This window comes from Mirounga leonina, unplaced genomic scaffold, assembly GCF_011800145.1.
Source record: "Mirounga leonina isolate KUSES-001 unplaced genomic scaffold, KU_Mleo_1.0 Mir_129, whole genome shotgun sequence".
Lineage (NCBI taxonomy): Eukaryota > Metazoa > Chordata > Mammalia > Carnivora > Phocidae > Mirounga > Mirounga leonina.
The window spans coordinates 4908154-4930213 of record NW_023270323.1 but is presented as its reverse complement, the minus strand read 5'-3'; the positions used below and the strand labels follow the sequence as shown (position 1 = coordinate 4930213).

The 22060-nt window shown below is 34.6% G+C and overlaps 1 protein-coding gene across 1 annotated transcript in view; it reads left to right on the top strand.

The window, feature by feature from the left end:
• The window catches only part of GRID2 (glutamate ionotropic receptor delta type subunit 2), a 1404204-nt gene that overhangs the window by 1162844 nt on the left and 219300 nt on the right, over positions 1-22060 (top strand). The window contains exon 12 of the mRNA XM_035004503.1: positions 14639-14777. Coding sequence (XP_034860394.1) covers positions 14639-14777 — 139 coding nt within the window. The remainder of the gene's footprint in view (positions 1-14638; positions 14778-22060) is intronic.

Sequence of the window (22060 nt, the reverse complement as noted above, 5' to 3'; positions counted from 1 at the left end):
CCAATAAAGTTCATGTATAACAAGTTACTTTCAGTAGATTTAGTTCAATTCACTCATCCTATGATCATGTTTCCAGTAGAATTGAATAAAAGCAGTTAGTACAGGATGGGGGGGAAAAAGCCTTAATTAAATAAGATCTAGGGAAAGAATTTACCACAAGGGTTTCTAAATACCATCACTGCCCCAATCCTTGTGGATAGGAAAGTAAACCAGTTTTTGGTGGGGAATCATAGTAAACACTATATGTAGTGTTCATCCATACATCTTAATGTTGCACTTAGGGGAGCTTACCTTTCACTGTAGCACTTAACCTCAAGATCCTTGACTATTACTTAGGTTACAACTTGTGTAAAACTATATTGTAGTCCACCTTACAAACTGGGAAACTGAAATCCCTTTATCGATTAAGTTACTAAAATCTCAAATGTTTTAATTTTGTAAGATCAGACAGGAAAATTGGCTTTCGATTGGCTGTTTTTAATTCTTTAGCTCATTAGGAACAGCGGGAATTTTATATGGGCTGGAATAATGAAAACATTGTGAAAAGAAGCTGCCAAGTGTTACATTTACTAGCTATGTAATTCAATTCAGTTCTACAATGAGTTAGAGCAGTGGATACATGAAACTTAAGTTAAAATCAGCATATATGGGTTATGTGGTATAGCTAGCAGTTATTTAATTGGATTATAATTAATTTTTAGTTTAACATTTTTCAAATGTATTCATTAGAAATATCCCACAGTACTGAGTTCAGTAAAACTTACCTACTTCTGTTAATCCTGAAATTTCAAGAATTATAAAGATTATCTTCTTCTGTAGGAAGTTCTAATGTTGAAATAACATTTTCTTTTTGCAAAGGTTCATAGAAAATGTATTTATAATAGCCAAAAACTGGAAACAATACAAATGTCTAGTTACCGGTGAATGAATAAGCAAATCGTGATATATGCAATGGAATGCTTTTTAGCACTAACAAGGGATAAGCCACTAACACATGGAACAACATGAATGAATCTCAAACATTTGTGCTAAGTAAAATGAAGCCAGACCCAAAAGACTACATTCCATTTATATGAAATTAAAAAGAACTTTATATAGAAAAAGAAAAATATTTCACAGTGACAGAAAGCAGATTTGCCTTGCCTGGTGCCAAGCATGGGGGATAGAGATTGACCAGAAAGAAGCACAAAGGAACATTTTGGGTAATGTTGATATCCTATATCTGCATTATAGTGGTAATGATCTTTTATTTATTTCATCAGAAGAACATCCTTATTTTAGGGCATTATGTATAGATGGCATTTGTATGTGTAAAAGACTGTCCTTAATTAAGGAAACGGGAAATATGCCAAGATTTTTTATTCAACTGATTAAGAACTCCTCAAAACAGAAGTGTATAAATAATGTTAAAGAGTTGGAAAGAAGGAACTGCTCTTTACAAGCAGCTTTACATGTATTATAATTACTATGAAAATGTAAATATTAAGTTAGAGAAGTCTTCTTATGTATAGGAAATTGCCATTTTGATTACATCATCTAATGCCTCCTAGCCTCCTTTTGCTTATCTGGAAATAGACTTATCAGTTACTCCAGGACAATATTTTGTCATTCAACTGAAATGTCAACACTTCAGAAAGACATAAGTTAACAAAAGAGGAGTAACGTTACCAGTCTCTATTTGTTCAATATTATAAAATGTATTTGAAAATGCTTAACACTTGTATAAGACATAAAAAAATTCATTTCTTTCACCAAATAACTTCTCTTCATGGATTCTATCAAAAAAGATGTTTATAGCAATGTAATATATGGTAGCATAGAACCTCTACATTTCCAAAACTATGATACTCAAGTAGGCTGTAGTATATCTGACTGGGAAAATATTGTTCAGCCAGTGAAAATGTAATAAACAGAATACAATATTATAGGGCATTAAGGAGGGCACTTGTGATGAGCGCCAGGTAATGTATGGAAGTGTTGAATCACTATCTAGTATACCTGAAACTAATAAAATGCTGTGTGTTAACTAATTGGAATTAAAATAAAAGCTTTAAAATAAAATTAAAATGTTTATAAATGTGAAAAAATAGAATACAATATTATAAATGTGGTCTGACTATTGGTATTAAAAATACTTAAGAGGGGCACCTGGGTGGCTCAGTTGGTTAAGCAACTGCCTTCGGCTCAGGTCATGATCCCGGGGTCCTGGGATTGAGTCCCGCATCAGACTCCCTGCTCAGCGGGGAGTCTGCTTCTCCCTCTGATCCTCCCCCTCTCATGCTCTCTGTCTCCCATTCTCTCTCTCAGATAAATAAATAAAAAATCTTAAAAAAAAATACTTAAGAAAAATCTCAAAAAGAACATATCAACAAATGTTAACCTGCCCTTTTCTTTAATACGGGGTTTCTGAATCATAAACTGGATGAGTTCTAGGAACTAGACTTAGAGGCTACATTTCTGCCCTCAGATCTAGAATCTTTTTTCCTATACATATCAAGAAACGCCTTGGTAGGCTAACTAGCTATTTCATATTTAGGAACCCTGTGATAAACTATTGCTGACGGACAGACAGTACACTCCAGTTACCATTCATAAACAGCCACGTCATATTATAGGAATTTTACCTTGTCTCTGATAGTTAAACACCTCCACTTAGCCTCTGCCAACCTGGGATACTATATTCAATTTGATATAAAAAATTCAATTTTTTTATACTAATAGTCATGCCACATTTATAATTTTATATCCTATTTATTACATTTTCACTGGTAAATAATATTTCCCCAGTCAGATACACTATCACTACCTGAGGTATTCTATTTTTGGAAATTTAGAGGTTTATACGACCGTATTTGACATTGCTTTACAAAGGTTTTATACTACCATTACATTGTTATACATTGCCTACGAGTACCAGCATACAGAACTCTTCAGAGATGCTTGTGCTACAGCCCCCTCCCAAGCATTTCTTCATGTTTGGTGAAGGGATTGTCCCTTTCCCAGATAGGGAGATGAAAGTTTGTTCAGAACAAATCCATTCTAACATTCCCACCTCCCTGAATATCTATAGAATACCAGAGAAGTTGTGTATAGGTTACCTCAAAAATCCGTTCATTCTTGGTCCATCCTTCAGTTAGCCAATCTAACAAACTACTACCACCAGTCACAAGTATCAAGTCAGTATCTTAAATATCAAATCCCAAATCATTACCAGCCAAGGTAACATATTTGCCCTAATTGATACTTATACTCCATCCTGTATGGTACAAAACTTTTATAAGTGGGCTTTACACTTCTCTGACAGTTATTTGGGATCTAACTTGTATCTGGAGGCAATAAGGGGTGAGTTAGGTGAGTCCAGGAGAGAACTGTGATTCCCCAGGTCTAGTCATTGAGAATCATTTTGCAGAGAAAGGCTGATTCCTTCAGAAGCCATGAGAGATTGCTTCTTATACCAAGGAGGTTCAGAGGGATTTTGAAACTCAGATTTCCCATCAATGCCCTTCACTTATCATGAGAGACTTTATAAGGCAGAAGATTTTATTGGAGATTGACTTGTGCTACCCTTGCAGTCAAGCCCAAGTTTTGTCCTCAGTCATATCTGCCCTGGAACTATGTAATTTTTTTTTTTAAGATTTTATTTATTTTTTTGACAGAGACATAGCGAGAGCAGGAACACAAGCAGGGGGAGTGGGAGAGGGAGAAGCAGGCTTCCTGCCGAGCAGGGAGCCCGATGTGGGACTCGATCCCAGGACCCTGGGATCATGACCTGAGCCAAAGGCAGATGCTTAACGACTGAGCCACCCAGGCGCCCTGGAACTATGTAATTTAAGAGACTGCTTCAAAGCTGCCAACAGGACTTTCAAATTTTACCCTATTTATGAGTTGAGTATTCATTGCCTTCAATTTCTCCTTTACCCTTTGTATTATTTGAAGGCTTCAGAGCAGTTAGCTGGAACCACAATCTTTAACTTAGGAATAAATCCACACATATTTGGTCAATTAATTTATAACAAAGGAGGCAAGAATATAAAATGGGAAAAGGACAGTCTCTTCCATAAATGGTGTTGGGGAAACTTAACAGCTACATGCAAAAGAATAAATTTGGACCACTATCTTACATCATATACAAAAATTAACTCAAAATGGATTAAGACTTGAATATAAGACCTGAAACTATAAAATTCCTAGAAGAAAACAGGCAGTAAGTTCCTTAACATCAGTCTTAGCAATGTTTTGTGGTTTTTGTTTGGTTTGGTTTGGTTTGGTTCTGATTTTTCAGGGAAATGAAAGTAAAAATAAACAAATGAGGCTACATCAAACTAAAAAGCTTCTGCACAGTAAAGGAAACCATCAACAAAATAAAAAGATAACCTACTGAATTGAAGAAGGCATATGCAAATCATATATCCAATTAGGGGTTAATATCCAAAATACATAAAGAACCCATACAATCCAATAACAACAAACAATCTGGTTAAAAAACGGACAGAGGTTCTGAAGAGACATTTTTCCAAAGAAGACATATAGATGGCCAGCAGGCACATGAAAATCTCAGTACGAACCAAAACCACAATGGGATATCATTTCACACCTGTCAGAATGGCAATTATCAAAAAGAAAGAAATAACAAATGCTGGCATGTATGTGGAGAAAAAAGAACCCTTGTGCATTGTTGGTGCGAAAGCAAACTGGTGCAGCTACTCTGGGAAACAGGATGGAGATCCCTCAAAAAATTAAAAATAGAACTACCACGTGATCCAGCACTTTCATTAGTGGGTATCTGTTTGAAGAAAATGAAAACTAATTCAAAAAGATATATGCACCCCTATGTTCATTGCAGCATTTGTTTGGTGGGTCTATAGACTTGGTGGAAGAAGGAAGCTCAAAAGATAGATGATGATGAGCACCTGATGATTAAAATAAAAACTTAAAAAAAAAGATAGATGATGGCATAGGAGAATGGAATATTTGAAACTGAGATTCTAGAGGGGTCAAAGTTGTTAATAAAGGTTATGTTTGCGGATACAAATATAAAAGCAGTGCCGTTTGCACTAATAGAAAGCGTAAGTATAATGCAACTGAAACATTATTAAACTCTAGTTAGTTTATGTTGTCTGTCAAAGGGAGTTTATGATTTGCCTTACCTTTATAAAAATAGATACAAAATTTCAAGGACACTTATTATCCCCAAGCTGAGGTTTTGTTCTTGCCATGGTAAGAAAGTATCAAAAGGTAATTTTAAAAGACACAACTTTCACACTCTAACACAATATGATTTTACATTATCCCTCTTTATCACCTAAAGCTGATTGTTGTAACAGTAATCAACATGCCACATTGTAGAAACCCATGCAAATGGGTTCAAACAGTGGACCTACTATGCTGTGGCCAACAGCAAATCTTACCTGAATCTCACATGCCCCTTCTTCTTACCCCTGCACCCTCTACCAAAGGAAAAAATATTAAAGCACTTTCAGATCTAGTCACAGGCAGTCCGTCAATTTGACTATTTATGAATGAGCTCCAAAGAATTGACTAACATATAAATATGACATAAATACTTTAAGCATTTAGGAGATTTGTACATTCTCTCTCATCCTTAAATGGGAGTACCCTGTCAATGGCTAATTGCAAACAATATCTTTCTTTATATTTTCTAAACTGTGATTTTGTAAGTGTGAAACATTTTAATGTTTATTGACACTCCTGTTAACCAGTTTACTTGAACATAGTCAGTCACCCATAATATTGGAAATTTCCTATTTGCTGTAAGAGTTTTTAGCCATTCTGCTAGTAACCTGGTTCCAATAAGCATCCAATTTTTGAAAAAAAGAATGTTTATAAGGAAAGGTAATAATTTTCTCTTTTTTTCTTGATCATATTTCATAAAAGAGTTCCAAAGTCCAAGATTATATTATAAACACTCTGTGAGTTTTAAAACCTATGAGAAGCTGATACCAAACAACCAAATTGAAGAGTCTTAAATACTAACTCTTCCCTATTTTCAGGTACACATAAAGATGCATATATATATATACTCACACAAAGACTTAGAGCAACAAAATTTTGCCTGACTCAGGTGAAATGATCAAGTTTTACAATCTTGCCTGCAGAAAAAACATTGTTTTATCTCTTTAACAACTTTTATAAGCAAGATAATACATACGGTAGCAAGGTTGATATATTTTTTGATGTGGCAAACCAGTCACATCAACATGCAAATCTGTGTTAAGATTTTTCCCTATAGCAGAGGGGTCATTCTGCAAAATACTAATTCCACATGCTTCTACAGAGTGATATTGGGAGACTTCAGATTCACCAGGAGTTATCAAAATCAAAATACCCAACCTTAGAGTCAGACTTTTGCACACCCTGAACTGTTGGGAATTGCCAGTCTAAATTCTGCTCTACCTTAGCCATGGGTTGTGCTTTTGATTTAGTAGATAATTTTTTGTCTTCCGTCTCTTCTAGCATCCTGAATCTAGGAAAATACTTTTTTTTTTTTTCAAATTGTGGAGACAGAGATAAAAAAAAAGAGGGAGAAAAAAAGGGAAAAAGTGGTCTTTGTTTCTCTCTCCTTTCTTCTATTCCTTGGTTTTATGTAATTGTGAAATATTATTTACATACATAAAAGTACACAAAATTTAAATATGCAACCCAATGTATTACCACCAACAATGGAACACCTGTGTAATTACTACCTAGAAAAAGATAGAACAGTACCAGTGACACAGCCCCCATTGCCCTGTCTCAACCATTAACTGTTTACCCCCAAAGGTAACCGCTTACAGGATTACCAGCCTTCCCATTCTCGCTGCCTGTTTTTGAACAGTTATCATACAGTATGCAGTTCTTTTGTTTGTTTTTTACTCAACACTTAGTTTGTGAAATCCATCTATGGTGCTATATTTAAATGAAATCTGTTTGTTTACATTTCTGTACAATATTCCATTGTATGACTATAACGTAATTTATTTATGCATTCTACTCTCAAAGAGTGTCTAGGCTGTTTCCACTTTGAGGCTGTTATGGATAATGTTGCTATGAACCTTATCTGTGCTTGTCTCTGGGTACACATATTCCTCTTTGGGGTATATACCTAAAGAGTGGAATTGCTGAGTCTTAAGAAAAGCATATAGTAGTTTTCAGAGATGCTGCCAAATTGTTTATCAAAATGATTGAATCAATTTACAATCCCACCAATAGTACTCTGGTAACTCCACATCCTTACCAACAATTAATATTGTCTATTTATTTACTTTAATCATTCTGGTGGTTCTGTAGCAGTATTCCATTTTTCTTTTAGTTTGCATAAACCTAATAACTAATGAGGTTGCCATGTTTTCACCTTGATTGCCATTTGTCTTTTGTGAAGACTCTTGCCCATTTTTCTAATTACTGTCTATTTTATTCTTACTGATTTAAAGAAGTTATTTTTGTTAGATATGTGTTTGGGAAATATCTTCTACTGTGACTTATGTTCACTCTCTTAGTGGTGTCTTTTGAACTACAAAGTATTACTGTAGTCAAATCTATCAATTTTTTGTACTCTGTTCAAGAAATTTTTTGCTACCTGATCTTGTGGATATATTAGATACATTCTCTTATCTTATTTTCAGAAGCTTTACTGTTGATATTTTATATATTTATATATAAGCCATTTGGTATTGATTTCTGTGTATGTTGTAAATTAGGAGAAAAGTTTTACTATTTTTTACATGTATATCCAAATTGACCTAGTGGTACTTACTGAAAAGATCTCCCTTTCTCTATATATTGCTGCACCAGCTGGGCATAAATCAAGTGTCTATGTATACATGGATAATTTTCATTGATATGGTCTATCCTTGTATAAATACCACGCTGCCTTAATTACTGTATACAGCTATAGTCAGCTAGACCGGCTGACTGCAGCTGACTACAGTCAGCTTTTTCTTTTTCTTGAACATTGTCTTGGCTATTTTTATCCTTTTGCAATTTCATATAAATTTTACATTCAGCATTTCATTCTCTCTCTGTCTCTCTCACAAAAAGAACCTGAGGATTTTGGATTGGCAATTCAGTTAATCTATGGATCAATTTGAAAAGACTGTATCTTCGTAATACTGAGTCTTTAGATCAATAAATATGATATACTCATCCATTTATTTAATACTTCAGTCAAGAAAGTTTATTCACATAGAGGTCTTTTACATCTTTATTCCTAGGTATTTTCAATGCTATTGCAAATGGTATATATATTTAATTCCATGTTTTAAGGTTTTGTTGCTGGTATACATATCTGATTGATTTTTGAATATTGAGTCTGTACCATAGTAAACTGATAACTAAAATTAATTTTAGTAATTTACCCTATATTCTTTCTACATACATATTCATACCAGCTCCAATCCATAACTTCTATTTCATTTTTTTCCAATTCTTAAGTATTTTTTCTTTTTTTTATTGTTGTTGATGTTGTTTGGCTGTTGCAGTACACTGTGGACCTTCAATTGAATACAAATGGTAACAACTTGTAGCCTTTAACAGAGTCTCTAAAAAATATTTATTTTGGGGCACCTGGGTGGCTTAGTGGTTAAGTGTCTGCCTTCAGCTCAGGTAATGCTCCCGGGGTCCTGGGATTAAGCCCCACATCAGGCTCCCTGCTCAGCAGGGAGTCTGCTTCTCCCTCTGCCTCTGCCCCTCCCCTTGCTTGTGCTGTCTCTGGCTCTCTCTCTACCTCTCTCTCAAAAAAATAAAATCTTCAAAAATATATATATTTATTTTATTAATAAGAATGATGTTTGCTACAGTTTTCCTGAAAATTCTCTTTGTGAAACTAAGAACAATTCTTTTATTTCTAGTTTGCTGGATTATTTCTAGGTTTGTTGTTTTTTTTGAAGACTAATGTTAAATTTTATCTGTGCCTTTTCTGCATCTACCAAATGATTATAGGAATTCTCTACTTTATAGTGCTGATGTAATGAATTCCAATGATCATTTTTTTTAGTTTTATTGAAAAATAATTGACACACATCACTGTATAAGTTTAAAGCATACAACATGATGGATTGATTCACACATATTGTGAAATGATTATCACAGTATGTTTAGCTAACATCCATCTTCTCATATAGATATGAGAAAAAGAACATTCTTGTGATGAGATCGTTTAAGATGAACTCTCAACTTTTTTTTGTATGATTCATTTTGTGTTTGCTGCAGTTATTATGTTGTATATTATATCTCTAGTACTTATTTATCTTATAACTGGAAGTTTGTACATTTGACCAACTTCTTCCAATTCCCCCTCCCGCCACCCTGTGCCTCTGGTCACCACAAGTCTGATGTATTTTTATATGAGTTTTTTTTTTTAATATTCCACATATAAGTGAGATCATTTGTCTTTCTCTATCTCACTTATTTCACTTAACATAATGCCTTCAGATTCCATCCATGTTGTCGCAAATGGTAGGATTTCCTTATTTTTTGTAGATAAATAATATTCTATTGTAGGTATTTTATATATATATATATATAACATCTTCCTTATCCATCCATCCATTAGTGGACACTTAGATTGTTTCCATGTCTTGGCTATTGTAAATAACACTGCTGTGAACCTAGGGGTGTAGATACCTTTTCAAGTTAGTAGTTTTCATTTCCTTTGGATATATTCCCTGAAATGGTATTGCTGGATCTTATGATAATTTTATTTTTAATTATTTGAGGAGCCTCCATACTGTTTTCCATAGTGGCTGCACAAATTTGCAATTCCCCCAACAGTGCAGGAGGGTTCCTTTTCCTCCACATCCTCACCAGTATTTGTTATCTCTTACCTTTTTGATGATGGCCATTCTAACACGCATGGGGTAATTATCTCATTGTGGTTTTCGTTTGCGTTTCCCTAAGGACTAGTGATGTTGAGCATCTTTTCATGTACCTATTGATCTTTCATACATCTTTGGAGAAACGTCTCTTCAGGTCCTTTGCCCAGTTATTAATTGGGTTATTTTTTTGTTATCAAGTTGTATGACTTCTTTATATATTTTTACAAGAACCCTTATCAGATGATTGGTTTACAAATATTTTTTTCCATTTTGTAGGTTCCACTTTATTGATGGTTGATTTTGCTGTGTAGAAGCTTTTTAGTTTGATGTAGTCCCACTTGTTTATCTTTGACTTTGGTGCTTGTGCTTTAGGTGTCATATCTAAAAATTAACAAGACCCATGTCAAGGAGCTTTATTTCTAAGTTTTTTCTAGGAGTTTCATGGTTTCAGGTATTACATTTAAGTCTTTAACCAATTTCAAGTTAATTTTTGTGAGTGGTGTAAGAAATAGTCATTTCATTCTTTTTTTTTTTAAGATTTTATTTATTTATTTGACAGAGAGAGATAGAGATAGCGAGAAAGAGAGCACAAGCAGGGGGAGCTGTAGGCAGAGGGAGAGGGAGAAGCAGGCTCCCCCCTGAGCAAGGAGCCCAAAGCAGAGCTTGATCCCAGGACCCCAGGATCATGACCTGAGCCGAAGGCAGACGCTTAACCGACTGAGCCACCCAGGCGCTCCTAGTCATTTCATTCTTTTACATGTGAATATCCAATTATTCTAGCACGACTTATTGAAGAGAATATGTTTTTTTCCATTGAGTATTTTTGCTCCCTTGTCAAATATTAGTTGACTGTACATGCATAGGTTTATTTCTGGGCTCTCAAGTCTGTTCATTGGTCTATTTGTCTGTTTTTATGCCAGTACCACACTGTTTTGATGACTGTGGCTTTATTGTATAGCTTGAAATCAGGAAGTATGATGCCTCCTGCTTTGTTCTTCTTTCTCAGGATTGCTTTGGCTATTTGGGGTCTTTTGTGGTTCGATATAAATTTTAAAGGTGCTTTTCCTACTTCTTTAAAAAATGCCATTGGAATCTTGCTAGAAATTGCATTGAATCTATAGATGGATTTTCATAGTATTGACATTTTAACAATATTAATTCTAATCCATGAACATAGGATACTTTTCCATTACTTTGTGTCTTCTTCGATTTCTTTCATCAGTGTCTTGTAGTTTTCAGAGTAGATCTCTTTCACCTCTTTAATTAAATTTACTCCTAAATATTTTACTCTTTTGGAGGCTGTTGAAAATGAAATTGATTTATTTCTTTTTTAGGAAATTTGTTGTTAATGTATAGAAATGCTACTGATTTTCATATTTTAAAGTTGTGTCCTGCAACTTTACTGAAGTCATTGATTAGATCTAATAGTTTTTAGTTGAATCTTTAGGATTTTCTATATATAAAATCATGTCATCTGCAAATAGAGACAATTTTTCTTCTACCTTTCCAATTTTGATACCTTTTATTTCTTTGTCTTGCCTGATTGCTCTAGCTAGGACTTCTAATATTATGTTGACAAGGAGTAATGAAAGTGGGCACCTTTATCTTGTTCCCAATTTCAGAGAAAAAGCCTTCTACCTTTGACCATTCAGTATGATGTTAGCTGTAAGCTTGTCATATGTGCCAAGAGATATGTTCCTTCTGTGCTTAATGTGTTGAATTTTTATCATGAATAGATGTTGAATTTTCTCAAATGCATTTCTGCATCTATTGAGATAATTATGATTATTTTCTTTCATTCTTAATGAAATTAATTAATTAATTAATGTCTTGTATCACATTTGTTGATTTGCATATGTTGAACCATCCTTACATTTCAGGGATAAATTCCACTTTTCTTGGTGAATGATTCTTTTTAATGTGCTGCTGTATTTGGTTTGCTACGATTTTATTGAGAATTTTTGCATCTGTATTCATCAGGGATATTGGCCTATGGTTTTTCTTTCCATTAGTGTCCTTTCCTGGTTTGGGTGCAAGATAAAGCTGGCTTCCTAAAATAAGTCTGAGAGGATTCCCTCCTCTTCTGTTTTTTTGGAAGAGTTTGAAGATTGTTGTTAATTCTTTAAATGTTTGGTAAAATTCACCAGTGAAGCAATCTGGTCCTGGGCTCTACTTTGTTGGGAGATATTTTATTATTGACTCAATTTTCTTATTAGTAAATCGTGTATTCAGATTTTGTATTTCTTCCTGATTCAGTCTTGGAAAATTATACACATTTCTCAGAATGTTTCCATTTCTTCTAGGTTGTCCAGTTTATTGGTGAATAGTTGTTCATAGTAGCCTCTTATGATCCTGTGAATTACTCTGGTATCAGTTATAATGTCTCCTTTTTATTTATAGTTAAATTGATTTGGGTTCTTTCTTTTTTTCCTTGTTTATTCTAGTTAAAGGTTTGTCAATTTAGTTTATCTTTTTAAAGAATCAACTTTTAGTTTGGTTAATCTTTTCAATTGTTTTTCTGTTATATATTTGATTTATTTCTGCTCTAATATTTATCCTTTTCTTTCTTCTATTAATTTTGGGCTCAGTTTCTTCTTCTTCTACTTTCTTATGGCCTAAAGTTAAGTTGTTTATTTGGGATTCTTGCTCCTTAATACAGGTGTTTATGGCTATGAACTTGCCTCTTAGAACTGCTTTTGGTGTATTCCACAAGCTGGGGTATATTGTATTTCCACTTTCATTTGTGTCAAGAAACCTTTTTTATTTCTCCTTTAATCTCTTCTTTAATTCATTGGTTGTTCAAGAGAGTGTTGCTTAACTTCCATGTGTTCATGACTTCCCAGGTTTCCTCTTGTTATTGATTTCTAGTTTCATGCCGTTGTGGTCAGAGAAGATACTTGGTATAATTTTAATCTTCCTAAATTTTCTAAGACAGGTTTTGTGTTCTAATATATGCTCTATTGTAGAAAATGCTTCATGTGCACTTGAGAAGAATGTGTAGCTACTGTTTGGATAAAATGTTTAGTTTATCTCTGTTAGGTCCATTTAGTCTACAGTGTTTTTCAAGTTCACTGTTTCCTTATTGATTCTCTGTCTGAATGACCTATCCATTGTTAAGAGAGATATTGAAGTCCTCACCTATTACTGTATTACTGTTTATTTCTCTTTAACTCTGTTAGTTTCTGCTTTATGTATTTAACTGTTCCAGTGCTGGGAACATAAATATTTGTAATTGTTCTGTGTTGACCCTCTTATTACATAATGACCTTCTTTGTCTCTTTTTATCATTTTTAGTTTAAAGTCTGTTTTGTCTGAAATAAGTATAGCTGTCCCTGCTTTTTGTTATTGTTGTTATCAGTGTTGCTTGAAATATTCTTTTTTCCTTCAGTCTCATTATATGTATCTTTAATACTAAAGTTAGTCTTTGTAGATAGCATATTGTCAGATCTTGATTTTTTTTAATCCATTCATCTATTCTATGTCTTTTAATTGGAAAATTTACTCTGTTTACATTTAAAGAAATTGTTGATGTGTCCATTGATATATGGATAAAGAAGAGGTGGTATATATAATGGAATATTACTCAGCCATAAAAAAGAATGAAGTCTTGCCATTTGCAACAACATGGATGGAGCTAGAGAGTATAATGCTAAGTGAAATAAGTCAATCAGAGAAAGACAGATACCATATGATTTCACTCATATGTAGAATTTAAGAAACAAAACAAACAAGCAAAAGAAAAAAAAAATGAGAGAGACAAACCAAGAAACAAACTCTTAACTATACAGAACAAACTGATGGTTTCCAGAGGGGAGGTGGGTAGGGAAATGGGTGAAATAGGTGAAGGGGATTAACAGTACACTTATCATGATGAGCACTGCGTAATGTATAGAATTGTTGAATCACTGGGGCATCTGAGTGGCTCAGTCGTTAAGCGTCTGCCTTCGGCTCAGGTCATGATCCCAGGGTCCTGAGATCGAGCCCCGCATCGGGTTCTCTGCTCAGCAGAAAGCCTGCTTCTCCCTCTCCCACTCCCTTTGCTTGTGTTCCCTCTCTTGCTGTGTCTCTCTCTGCCAAATAAATAAAATCTTAAAAAGAAAAAAAAAAAGAATTGTTGAATCACTGTATCATACACCTGAAGCTAATATAACATTGTATGTTAACTATACTGGAATTTTTAAAAATTAATTTTAAAAAGGTATATGTACCCCTATGTTCACTGCAGCATTATTTACAATAGCCAAGATATAGAAGCAACCCAAGTGTCCATCAATAGATGAATAAAGAAGATGTGATATATATATAAAATAATTATATATATTGTATGTTATATATAAATATATATACATACATATAAAAGTAACCTATGATTCTAGGGAAATTAACCAAAAAATAATTTTCAATATTATCTATTGAAGTAGAAATCTGGAAAGTTATATTAAATATGGGCATAATAGTATTAACATCACCTAACTACTGAATAATGAAGCATTTGGAAATAAAGTAGCTATCTGTGGTTATAATAAGAGGATAATTAATTCTAAGTTTGAACAAGAAGTTAGAAGAAGTATCACTGAAACAAGTTATACTAAATATGTATCATGCTTCTTTTTGGCTGGGTCTTACATAGCATCATAAAAGGGAATTAAATATGAAGTAATAAACATAACCAAAATACAGAAATCCACGCTGATGTTGTTAGGTCAAAAGATTTTTCAGTACTTAAAAATTAACTTAAAAGTTAATTTGGTATTGATTGTGAATGACCTCAGATTCTCAATAAATACTTGTTGATGTTCTTTTATTCTATTTGCTTCTTTCCACAGGTGGAGAGGTCCCATACACGACTCTGGCTACTCGAATGATGATGGGGGCTTGGTGGTTATTTGCATTGATTGTCATCTCATCTTACACAGCAAATCTTGCTGCTTTCCTCACTATTACCCGCATTGAAAGCTCCATCCAGTAAGTAGACAAAGATTCCAGTATCCATAAAGCATGAGGAATGACAAGACTAGCCAAAGCTATTTAAATAAGTATGAGGTATCTGATAATAAATTTGCATCCTCCTTTTGAATAAAGGCTTAATTTTGTGATATGCAATTATCACTGTATTATAGAACATTTTTTATAAAATAAAATTCTGGGTATAATTTTAATATTGCTTCCTACATTTTCCTGGAAGAAAAACACATATTCAGTATTTTAGCTTCCACAAAGTATGACAATATTTGGGCAACGTTGTAAAAATGAAGGAAAAAGAGTCATACTAAAATATATATATATTTCAAGTTTGACAATACCAGTTTTTATCTTGAGTCTGCCCCATTATGCACTGTCTGAGTAAATAGTTGGATAGACATTAGATGATTGATAGATGACAGGTAGGGAAAGAGAGAGAAAGAGAAAGAGAGAGAGAGAAGGGGACAGAGGAAGAGGGAGAGAGATAAAAGAATCTCTAAAGAGAGAAAACCACATTCTCTTTGTCTCTTCATTACATTGTAGCTAATGTCATAGCTACTGTGGTCATTATTACTGCTGCTTGTTCATCTGCAGGGGTGGCAAGTTGTCACCAACAATGGTGCACTTACTTAAATCCTAAAAGTTACCTAAGTCAATGTCTCAGTTCATGAATGCCACTCCCACGAGCCCCGAGAGTCCAAAGGCCTATGATCTAGCAAAGCCAGTTCTGCTTTTGTGGTTTCATGCCATACGATCAGCACCACAGTACAACTTCTGCCTTATTAGAACATAATGTTCTGTATATTGTTTTCAGAAACATTTTCCTGAAAATGTTTTATTCATCCAAAAATGAGATAGGGTGAATTGTCTTAGAGTTGAAGAACATTCATTCTCAACAAAACTGACAATTCAAAATTATGAATAATTAGATTTATTAATAAATTCATTAGGGATTTAATTCATTCTTAAAGGAAAATGTAAGAGTTATTCTTCCCTTTAGAAAAATTTGTAAATGAAGTCCATTAATAGCCACAAAACTGTTATAACACAATACTAAAAATAAAATCAAAAATTAATGATCTATAAAGAAGTAGGATATATTTTTTCAGTTGCCTGTGGTATACATTCAAACCCCCAAATTCAACTAATAATCATAACAGACAGTTAATTATTTCATCCAGTTATTGAAAGTAGATGAAGAAACAAGTTTGCAAGTTAAATTCTCAAGATCACATAGCCAATAGTGTCAGAGCTGGAAGTCTAACCCATGTCAATCCGGTACCAATCCATGGTCTTCCCCACTGAAATTTTTCCTTATCTAGTGATGGTTTTTTACAGTTTTGTTCGTCTAATCTGCTTCCCTGGGGTTGCAGACCTCATGGTGTGTGTGTGTATCTGAACTATTTAGTCATTACCAACTTTGCCAGCATTAGTTTGTATCTTGACTTTTATGCAATAGCAGTGGGAGCAGAAGCCTCTATCAAATGTTTACACCCATAAGGTTTCTCTAAAGGTAAAACCTAATGGAAAAAAGATCGTAATTTCACATGATGTTTCCCACGAGTATAGTTCCACAATGCACAATAACTGAGCCTTCATTTCTTAAAAAATTATTTCTTTCTAATGCCAGCTCACATTATTAAAAGTCAACAGTGGGTATAATCAATCTCCCTTCCTTCTAATCTTATCACTAGACTAATTTTGAAAGGGGAAAATCAGAGCCAAAGGAATTAAGAGAAGCCTGATTCTCTCCCCAAACTTAAAGATATCTTCTAATTTCATGCCTCAGCTGCATTGGTAACCATAATTGCCGGCAATGTTTCTTGGAAACATTTAAAGTTCCGTTTGCAACTAATGTCAAACTTCCTTGGAAAATTCCAAGTTTAATTTTTCTTAGAACAGACAAAACACACAATACCATCCAATGTCATGCTCCTTAATCATTTATATTCATAAGATTTGCTCATCACTAAATGAAGAAATGTTTGTCAATACACCTTTTTCAGCTCATTTTTGCCATGTCATTGGCACACATATACCAGCCACATGTTCATTCCCAAAATTGCTTCTCCAGACCCAGAGGGACAGAGATCGTTAGAGGGAAGTCAGTGAGAGAGGGGGGAAAAGCTGCTACTTCTGAACAGATAGTTGACAGAAACTCTTACAGTTTGGTAAGAAAAATCCAATAGATTTATTCTTGAGGAACTGAATACATTTTACAAAATTTGCCCCTTTTTCAAAATTAGATATTTATCCACATCTAACCTTCTAGTTGGCACTTGCCATTAATTAAAATTTTGAAAGTGAATTTTCCCTGAAAAGATCATTCCCAAGCTTAATTTCATACCCCTTCAATGATAACTCTGTTCTGCTGCTTGATATGATGTCATATGACAGATGATGACACAGTTGGGGTGGGTAATATTGAGGTAGACAGCTCAATTTCTGAAGGAAAAAAATATGCAATTTCTACAAAACTCTAATGACATTTGGACTTGTTCATTGTGATTGAATGGTAACAACAGGTAGCTAATTGCTTTTAGATATCTAGCAAATGGAATGTACTTTTTTTCTACTGGTAACCAGGCTAAAATTGGCAATGGTGATATGGAGCATGTGAAGTTTTGAAGGTAATTTCAGAGTAAACACTGGGTAATAACATCATGAACATTGGTTCCATCAGTCTTTGTTGTGATGCAATTTTCAAAAACCTACTTCTTTCATATGTAAGGTGAAAAGAGCTGTGAAGGAAATCACAGTTGTACAGTTATGGTCATTAATAACTTTAGAATCAGATTGGTCTTTGGAGGTGAAAACTGAGGTCTTTCATTTCCCGGGGCTGTAAGTAAGCTTGGGTGTATTCAAAGAGATCCCAAATTCCCACCACATTTTTATGTTTAAAGCATTCAGTCACCATAATGTTTGAGGTTGGACTAAACAAATATTGACTTCATGTAGTCACTGAATAAACTAATTGGGATAAATTTCTTTCCAAGTATATGCAAAGAGAGATCCATATTCTATCCTATCACTGGAGGAGACTCCTTTTTCCTTAGCATACCAATAACAGGACTTTTGTATCCACATTTGCTCACATTTGGAAAAGAAAAAAAAACATTGAGCAATTGTTTTTCTTAGTGACACACAATAGACTATGAAATAATCCTGGACTTAGAAATCTAAGTCTGTCTAGACATTGGGGAGGGTATGTGCTATGGTGAGCACTGTGAATTGTGTAAGACTTCAATCACAGACCTGTACCTCTGAAACAAATAATACATTATATGTTGAAAAAAAAGAAGAAGAAGAAGATAGTAGGAAGGGAAAAATGAAGGGGGGGAATCAGAAGAGGAGATGAACCATGAGAGACTATGGACTCTGAGAAACAAACTGAGGGTTCTAGAGGGGTGGGGGTGGGGGGATGGGTTAGCCTGGTGATGGGTATTAAAGAGGGCATGTATTGAATGGAGCACTGGGTGTTATATGCAAACAATGAATCATGGAACACTACATCAAAAACTAATGATGTAATGTATGGTGATTAACATAACATAATAAAATAAAATAAAAACATTAAAAAAAAAAAAAAGAGCCTACCCTTCCTCAGGGGTCAGGAAATTTATGATCTGAGAGCCAAAAAAAAAAAGAAATCTAAGTCTGTCACCAGGTCGGTACAGAGAGAATGGTAGAAATGGCAGGTGCTCTCTAATGAAATTATTTATTTCTTTCCTTTGCCTGCACAAAACTATGTAACTATCTTTAGCAAGTTACTATTCAAAGAGATCATTACAATCCTGCTTTTTGGAAATGGAGGGATTTCTAACTATAAAAACTAAATATATTAGCTTCATTCATTTAATTTAACTGAACATATATATATTTAAACATCACATTAGGTATTGAATCTACAAAGATATTTAGATATTATCCCTGGGTCACAATTTAGTTAGAGACATAGCAGTGTAAAATTTAATGACATAGGAGCTTATGATAGATTTATTTGTGAAATGCTGTGTGAACACAGGAAAGGAGTGATTTAATTCAATAATTTGGAGAAGAGGGGGAGGAGAAAGGTAAAAAACTATCAGGTATCACAGAGGTATCATCTGAGAGTTTGATCTTGAAAGATGAATTTCAAAAGACTGAAGGGGTGGCTTCCTGGAGAATATTTGCAAAAGCAAGAGAGGTATGAAATTCCTGGGAGAGTGTCTAGCAAAGGGCAGATGATCAAAATCTGTTAATTTCCTTCCTGGATTGAGATGGGTGATGTGAGAGTGGCAGGAAATGAAATAGAAAAGGAAAGTGGAACCAAATCCTGAAGAGCATGATAAAGCTTGTTGAAGAATTTGGAAATTTTCCTGGAGAGTGACATCATTGAAGAAAGACAGCTTTATCTCTGGAGAGGAGCTTGGGTGGGAGAGAAAAGATGTAGAAGTGTATGGAAACTAGTAGGTTTCTATTTAATATAAACCTGAATCACATATCTTCTTGTTTCAGGGCTGTTTAATTTGAAAATACCAAAGGCTTAAGGGAATTTAAGAGAAATGTGGCTTGAGAAACTAGGCTAACAGTTACATTTATAGCAGATGCAGGAATATTGACTTAGTTTATTTTTTTAAAAGAGAAAATGTGGTTAACTACCTCATAACTAAACAGGTAGGGAAGAAGAGAGTTACTAATGTGAGAAAATTCTAGAAATCACTCTGATTGGATGACTTTTCAGATGCAATTTTGCAGATAAGTTGCATCTCAATGTCTGCTATTCATGGATTTTATCCTGCCTGTTAATTATTTTTAGCCTTAAGCCATCGAAAAATAAGTCAGACTTATTTTCAGTAAATTTAATGCATTTTCGAAGTAATACAGGGCTATATTGAGAAAATAGGAAAATACTGTAAATTTTGAAGGACAAAGTGTTAATAATCCATAGCTTGCCATATTGCAATATGTTCTATTAATATTTAAACAAGTTTTAACAGTTTATTTTGAAGTAATTATATATACACAGGAAGTTGTGAAGATATAGCATAGTGAGATCCCATGTACCCTTCACCTAGTACCCCCCCATGGTTACATCTTAAGTAATTATAGTCCAATATCGAAACAAGGAAATTGACATGGATACAATATATGCAAATAGCTTTATGCCATTTTATTACATGTACAAAATGTATAACCACCACTGCAATAGATCTAAAACTATCCTATCATTACAAATATCTCCCTCATTCTACACTCCTTCTTCCTCACCCTCCCCAACCCCTAATAATAACTGTTATGTCCTTGGGGCACCAGGATGGCTGAGTCGTCTGCTGTTCGGCTCAGGTCATGATCCCAGGGATCTGGGATCGAGCCCCGCATCGGGCTTCCTGCTCAGCAGGAAGCCTGCTTCTCCCTCTCCCGCTCCCCCTGCTTGTGTTCCCTCTCTCGCTGTGTCTCTCTCTGTCAAATAAATACATAAAATCTTTAAAAAAAAAAATAACTATTATGTCCTTTATTCCTGTGATTTTTATCCTTTCAAGAGTGTTATATAAGTTGAATCATACACTATGTGGCCTTCTGAAATAGCCCCTTTTTCCCCCCTCTCAGCATAATGCCCTTGAGATCTATCCAAGTTGTTGCATGCATCAATAGTTCATTGTTTTTTATTGCCGAGTAGTAATCTCTGGTATGGATGTACCAGTTTGCTTAACAGTTTACCTACTGCATGGAATTTTTGTTGATTCCAAGTTTTTGGCTATTACAAATAAAGTTGCTTAGGGCATTTATGAGCATTTCTGTTTTTGTATAGATATGTTTTCATTTCTCTGGCATAAATGCCCAGAGGTACGATCCCAAGTCTCCCTGCTTACTGTTTCACTTCTTACTCTCTTTTCTCTTACTTCAACTATTACTCCCCTCTATTCCATTCTCTTCTCATTCGAGCTTATGATCCCGAGTGTGGAGTCCAGATGGTTACCTTCCTCCGTCCTTAAAATTGGTTTGGAAACCTCCATTATTACTACATCCAATCAAAATAAAGTGCAATTCCATAGCCAAGCATAGTGAATCCTTCAAAAGCTGACCCAGCCTCATTTCTCTACCGGCACCAACTGTAATCCATTCTCACACTTATTCATGCTCCAGTTAAGCCACTCTTGGAGGACTTTGGTATTTCCATGGAGCTTACATGCTGTCCCCTTTCCCTGAAATGACCCAGAACTCCTTTCTCTTCCGCATCATCCATTTGCACAAGCACAATTAGCCAATATACATGTGTCTTTTCTTTGAGAGTATAAATTCTTCAAAGGCAAGGGCCATGCCATATTCACATTTGTGCTCTTAGTGTGTCCCAGAATGCCTGGCGCATAGTATTAATAATAACAGTGGCTAACATTACTGGGTGCTTTCTATATGACAGACACTTTCCTAAATACTTTGCTTAGATTTTCTCATTTAATTCTCATAATAGCCCCATAAGACCTATGTTGTTTTCATCTCCATTGTGAAGATGAGAAACCAAAAGCTAGGATAGTAAACCCGGGCAATCTGGCACTAGAAACCTTGTCCTAATCAGTGGACCATATCATTACAATTAGCAAATACACTAAATCTTTATCAAATGAAATAAATAAACAAATGAATAAATGAGTGAATGAAAACCATAAGGGTCACTGTAAGTTTTCTGAAAAATAAAGAGTTCTGCAGGAAAGAATCAATGGCTGAATTTAGCTAAGTTAATTTCAGATATTTCTAAGTTACGTGGTATCCTAGAAACAGGCACAGGAGACCATGAATTTAAATAAATCTGCATTCAAATCCTTTGCCACTTATTAGCTGAATGATCTTGTCATTTTCCATAATCATTTTAAGCCTTATTTTCCCTAACGGTAAAAGATAATATGTTCGGCTTCATAGGTTTGATGTAAAGAATAAATGGGAAACAAAGAGACCAGCACAGTTCCTGGATACACTATACGTTTGCTTCCATTTTTCTGCTTCTTCTCTAGGAGGTCACATGGATTCCTTGGCCTGTTCTTCCCTCCACCCTTTTCGGTGGTGCTGATCACTATCATTTTTATTGTTTTGTCTACAATTCCATACACTCAATTATTCCTTCTACCAGCTCCCCTAGACCTCGAAGCTCCTTGTTACTGCTCTTGCTTCAGGCACGGCTGCCACAGACCTTCCTCCTAATCCCTCTTCCTGGGTGTGGTCTTCGTGTCACGCCATTTAATCCTCCAAGCCCCCAAATGTTAAAAGAAGAAGAAGAAGAAGAAGAAGAAGAAGAAGAAGAAGAAGAAGAA